Genomic DNA, 6,328 nt, shown 5'->3' on the forward strand with positions numbered 1-6,328 from the left:
ATAAACTTTTTAAATATTAATTATTACAAAATTAGCTTTTTTATGTCTTTATCAGGTTACTATGGAGTTAATTTACTAAAACTGGACAGTGCAAAATCTGGTGCAGCTGTGCATGGTAGCCAATCAGATTCTAACTTCTGCTTTTTCAATTAAGCTTTGACAAAAAAGCCTGGAAGCTTATTTGTTTCTTTGCAGAGCTGCACCAGATTTTGCACTTTCCATTTTTAGTAAATCAACCCCTGTGGCTTTAAGGAAACAAGCAAAAATGTGTCTGTCTATTGAACATGATGAAATTCCCCATTCGTAAATACATTTCTAGTGGTATGAATGTATAATGTGTGTGTTATTAACGATGAAGAGCTACAGGCTCTTCATAGTTATCCATGGATACTATTATCTGTAGACTTGGTCTGAACCTTTATTGAGTTTGGTTGGCTATGATGCCATATGAATGTCCCCTTCAGCAATATTAGATGTTCTATATACATAAAGCAACCCTCTACTGGCCCGTTGAGTTCATTCTTTTGGAAGCAAGGAACAGCAGCCCCTAAGCAGGTATAAATTGTGATGTGCTGCTCTCCAACATCAGCTTAAAGGGGTTGTAAAGCTACATTTATTTTTATCAATATCTGATCTATATGCAGCATAGATCAGGAATATAGCTGTTATTTCTGCAGAAATTTTCGATTTACCTATTAAATGCATATGATTTTTCTGAACTTCCTCCTTTAGTGTATCTATGATCTCCCCAGCTTCTGTTTTTTAGAGCACGCTCCATGCAGCAACGTAGTGTCTTCAAATGAACTACAATTCCCTTGATGCTTAGCGGCATCGCGCATGTGCAGTGCCGCTTTTTCGCTGTGTCAAAGAACGAGAACGAGCACTGTTCTCATTTCTCACTGCCCAGCAGCCATGCCCATTCCCGCCACCCAGCATGCCCATACACTGACTAAACATAAAGGGGGCGGAGTAAAGGCTGTGCTACTGAGATCGTCATTCTGATTGCAATAACATGGCATGGCAGGCGGAGTTACAGCATCTTAGACACGCCCTCTGCTCCCCTGCCTCCCGTGTCTGTGAACATACACAGCTTCTCCCCCCAGGGATGTAGTCCCAAGGGAGGGGGCAAGCACGCTCACTAACCCCCAGCAAGAACAGCTCGGATGATGGGGGCAAGCTGACAGAGGAGGAACAGTGAGAAATTCAGACAAAGAAAAAATACATTTAGAAGGGAAATCGAAGGAAAAGGTAAGTAAATCAACAATGCACTAGCTTAAAGGAACCTAATTAGAGAATAAAAGATAAACCTTTACAACCCCTTTAAGGGGGAAAAAACAGACATTACTTTGTCCCTGATTGGCTGCTTGAAGTGTATACATATTCTGTTGGCCAGAGTTAAATTGCCTGGCTCATAAATCACCCTACTGATGTAATGCCTGCTTCCCCTTTACTTTTGAACTTTGGTCAGATGAAAACTCATTTCACCATTGGCTTTCTTATGTGATCAGGGTGGAAATCAACATAAAAAGTATACAATATATATTAATGAATGCCCTGCAGCACTGAGGTCCTGGGTTTAATTATAGCCAGAGCATTATTTGTATGCAATTTGGATGTTCTCATATTTGTGCTGCCAGGCTCTAGGGACCCATAGTAAATAAAATACTTATAGTTAAGCTCAGTGTGTCTTAACTTTTAATAGATTTCATACTCCTTTTAAACTGTCGATGTTTACCAAGCATTCATAATATATGTCCACTTATCTCAAGTATCCTTTGGCATATTTCAGTGTATTTTTTGTACCCTCTAATTCTAAGCAAACTGTTTTCCAAACAGTCACTTTTAATTTTACAACAAATAAAAATACTCTACCAGATCTGTTTCATGCATGATTTTTATTGCTAAGACAGCAAACTGTTAAAATAAATTTACTTTACAAGCAAAAGAGACCCATGGACCTTTCACGTGACTCCTGGTACGCAGTCATACTATTTGAAAACTTGATAGCTTAACAGTCCTCTGCTCTGTTGTAGTTCCATTAAATGGTAAGCTCCAGAGGGCATGGACTGATGAGATCAGTTTATCATTCCCTATATTGGATAGTGGAATATGTTGGGCTTTCAGAAACTAGCATCAGTGAAGACCAGCTAAATAAGAAAGAAGTGAAACATGACCTCAAGCCACAAAAATTTGATTCTTTCACTTTCAAAAAAAAAAAAAAAAACTATAGAGTTTCATGTTTTACATCTTCCACATCCACCATCACAACTACACCCAACAATGTGAGTATCATATTTAACCTCCATCTCTTGCTTTTACAGCTTTAATACTTTTAATCCATAAATCGGCACAGTGTGAAACCTTAAATCGTTCAGTACAAGCAAAACTTTGAAAGCCAAAGATGTAGAGTTTAAGTCTAAGTGGATTTTCATAGTGGTCACATTTGATCTATTATCACTTTGTGGAGTATTATCCAGGCCAAAAAAAAAGTCGTATTAGACTTTATGTCCGCTATAACACTTCTGACAGGCAAACATAAGCTGGTTTTACTGTTCTATTAAGAATGTTTACACCATCTTTTTTTTCTACTTTTCTTTTAAACAGTTACACCGACAGTGATTCAATGTACTACATAAAAAAAGTTATCACTTGTACAATTAAAGTGTAAATATAGGATGTGCCCATGTGTCCTGGCTAGCAGCACAGTTCACCTTGTGGGTGCCAAATATACTGGTGACACTTCCAACATTTAGGAATAAAATCACTGACTTCGGTCTTTATTGGCTTAGACAAACCAAATAATTATGTTGGGATAATGATCGCAATTGTTACTATATGCAAACTATTGAACAAAAAGCAATCCAAAAAAAAATGGATTCTATAAAAAGCCCACAACCAAGTAAAACCTGAATATATATTCCTAGAATAATATGGAAATTGGAATGAACTGAAATGATTTGCAGTTCAGCATTTTTTTACAGTATATTACCTTGGCACAGCCCCCTTAGCTATTAGTTTATTACAAAATGTACTGTCCATTTGGCACTAAACATTTATTGTAGCACCTGTACTCTAATTCCTGACAGCATTCAAAAATAATTGCTCCAGGATGCTAGTGAAGAGTGTGAAATGTGACAATTATGAGAAAATATATAGTTTATGATGGATCCCCATGCAGTGCACTCAAACGACGAGGTGTGAATGTTTCAATCCATCCTTCATTTGCCCTTCAGTGACTCACATTCTACAATGCTATTAACCAAATTCCATCACAAACATATCTCCATGACTTCTAGTGTTTCTTTCCTTGCTATTGTTTTTCTGCTGCAAATGTCACTTGCTCGAGCTAACCCCTTACTACTGTTTTCCATTGCTTAAGCAAAGTCTGTTCCTGGATTTAGTCAACTTTAATTGGAAATTAACTATCACTAGCTTATACTCAAGTAACCACTGAAGCTAATGATAAGGCAATTCTGCACAGTAAACGTTTTCTGAATATAAATTTTATTTTTCTATAAGTGTTGCCTTGTTGCCCTGGATGACTTGTCATTTTAAAATGCCTGACGGGTCATATAAAGAAGTAAATGACACAACCAGCTATTATGGTCTTCTGATAGATCGCACCTTAAGCATTCAGTATTCTATTTTAGCTATGTCTTGTTCCCTTTGCACTTAAATTTTGACTTAGTTGGTAAGCAGTGCAGAGTGCAGTAAACCATGTCAACCAATCAGAAATCATCTGCTAAATGATATGACAGCAGTAAACTAAAATCAAATGTCTCCTGACCATTACTGATGAAAGTATCCACCTTAAAGAGCTATTAGCATAATGAATAAGTCAAATATTATATATGAGCTTGCCCACAAAAGGCAGTGCAGTAATGATCTGCAAAGTGCAATCGTTCATAGCAACCAATCAAATGAACATTTTACTAGCCGACCACAGTCACATAATTAATAATTCTAATTGCTTAATAATTTTGAATGAAGTTATACACATTCCCTTTTGTCTTTAACAAATTACGGAGTACCTTAAACATGTAAGGAGGTCTGGAAAGTCATTTTTAGAAGTAAGCATTTTTTCTCCGAAAATCAGGAATTCACCATATTAAAATATTTAAACTGTCAAACATTTACATTTTACTATATTACAAAATGTTATCTAAAAACATAAAACTCTGATATAATAACATGCAACTTGACATAAGCTTTTTTTATTTATTTATTTTTTTTGTGGGGAGGGGGGCGTTAACTTTTCTTGTAAAAAAAAAAAAAATCAAAAAAACAGTGTTCAGCATATGTTAGTTATTGAGAAGAACACACAAACAGATCATTCTGAAGCATTGCTCTGCTTTCAGAGAATACTATAGTTATTACAATAAACACACAGCATAAAGTTTCACTGTCTATGAAATGAGCTAATTACTGCAAGAAACCATGTCAAGGTTTCTGTGGCCATGAAACTTCTGGCTAAATGAGCAGCCCTAGATGTAAGGACCATTATTCTGGACAAGAGGAGTGCTTGTCCTGCTAAATGACAGTGCACAACCTTCTACACTACAGCTGGGGGAGCTTGTAAGTGAAATAAGCAAACGACAGCATGTAACGTGCAGGCAGGTCCAGGGGGCTGCTGAACCTGGGGGGGTCATATTTTCAGAACTAAAAATGATATTAGGCTGTTCCCTGACACATTATTAAATCAGCGGTCAGCCCTCTATAGACTTATTAAAACAACATATTTATTTTTATAGCTACGCTAGTCATAAAAGTAATAAATACAATTCTTTGTTAGGGGTATAATTGCTCTCTAAGAAAGCACAACCCTGATAAATAAACATAAAAGCAAAACTAAAAAGCAAAAACATAAAAGCAAAAAAAAAAAAATCACAAATGACAACAAGATTGCTTTTTAAGTGGCTGGTTTGCTTTTCAGTTACTTTTAAAGTAAACATGTAGTCAAGTTTATTGAGCCATCCACCCTGGTCTGTAGGTCTGTAGTGAGAAGTGTGAGATCTAGCCATTGCAGATCACTGCACACATACAAGCCCAGCAGCACTACAGGCAAAGTGCTGTAAGCTAGGTGCATAGACTGATTGTGCACACGTCAAAACAGCTGCTTTTCAATGGACAAGTCAAAGCATAACAGCACAAAAGCGTAGCACTTACCAAAATACATTATGTTTCTCATTCCAATCACAAGGCTGTCTGCTCTCTATTGTGCATTAACTCCAACACAAGCTTGTCATGTGCAGCAAGGATCTCTCATTCTTCGGGAGGTGCAAATGTCCCCAGCACTGGCACAGCGATCGGTGCTTTCTTGTGTTTAGGATGAGTGTTGAGCAGCAAGTCTTATCCCTGTTCCAATCCCCTGTCTGATCTAGCATTGCCTGCACGCTGCACTGCCCATTCTTACTGTAATCTGACTCCTCCTTGTGATGTCCTTGCCTTGCATGTGACATCAGTTCTAAGAGTACTACAAACGGGTTTTCCTCACTTTGCCTTCACATGCTCCTCCAAAGGTGTGCTAATATCCTTTTCCAATAAAGGCGTTTCTTTTGGGAACAAAATCTCTTATCAACGTGTTTCTCGTTTTGCTAATTTTTTTTTCCTTCCTTTTGCAGACTGTTAGTAAGTGCAACTGCTCATCTGGGAAAATGCATTCAGGAAAGTTGATAAGATAAATCATGCAATTAGCTGATAGCGAGGCTCACAATAGTAACCATTGACAGAAGGGGGGGGGCGCTTAATATAAGATGATGCATGGGTTACTGATGTATTGATTGCTTTTGTTTCATAATAGTGATTAGATCACTCCAACGCAGGCATCCAGACTTTTCTCTCTCTTTTTTTTTTTTATCTTGTACATTTTCTATTATTTATTCATATACAAGCAGCTGCAAAAGATTGTAGCGTAGAGAAACATGGCGTTTGAAATGTCGCATCTGAAAATAAAAAGGAGGCCATGAGGTTGTTTGTTGGTTCAAGCTGCTAGTTTGAGAACTAATACACGCAAAATGCATGTGCGTTCATGTTTAATTCATATTTACGGCGTTTTGAAATTGAAAGCGTTAAAAGCAAAATTACTAGTTATCTTTTATACCGCAGAAGCAAAAAAGAACTCCCCTGTGCAGTGACAGGACAAGGTCCTCTGGCACCTAAAGCGGAGATGCCGAAGTGCAGCAACAGCAGCCTTTGTTCATGAATTAAGCATGGCTCTCCCAATAAAGTCAGTGGACTAATGTCACTTTGACTACTGGTCATCAGAAATGCTGTTCGGACATTGACAGCAGAGTAGTGATGGCCGAACGGTTCGCCCGGCGGTCGTTTC

The 6,328-nt window shown here is 37.7% G+C and overlaps 1 protein-coding gene across 2 annotated transcripts in view; it reads right to left on the reverse strand.

Moving 5' to 3' along the window:
- The window catches only part of ZNF385D (zinc finger protein 385D), a 506,733-nt gene extending 501,281 nt beyond the window's left edge, over positions 1-5,452 (reverse strand). Inside the window, exon 1 of one of the 2 annotated variants that reach the window (XM_077491412.1) lies at positions 5,167-5,452. In XM_077491412.1, coding sequence (XP_077347538.1) covers positions 5,167-5,188 — 22 coding nt within the window. In that variant the 5' untranslated portion in view covers positions 5,189-5,452. The remainder of the gene's footprint in view (positions 1-5,166) is intronic. The other variant, XM_077491413.1, reaches the window with a different exon arrangement.
- Positions 5,453-6,328: the final 876 nt, after the last annotated feature.

The sequence above is a fragment of the Lithobates pipiens genome, unplaced genomic scaffold (genome assembly GCF_037356315.1).
Source record: "Lithobates pipiens isolate NorthernLeopardFrog02 unplaced genomic scaffold, aLitPip1_a1.2 Scaffold_19, whole genome shotgun sequence".
NCBI classification, from domain to species: Eukaryota; Metazoa; Chordata; class Amphibia; order Anura; family Ranidae; genus Lithobates; species Lithobates pipiens.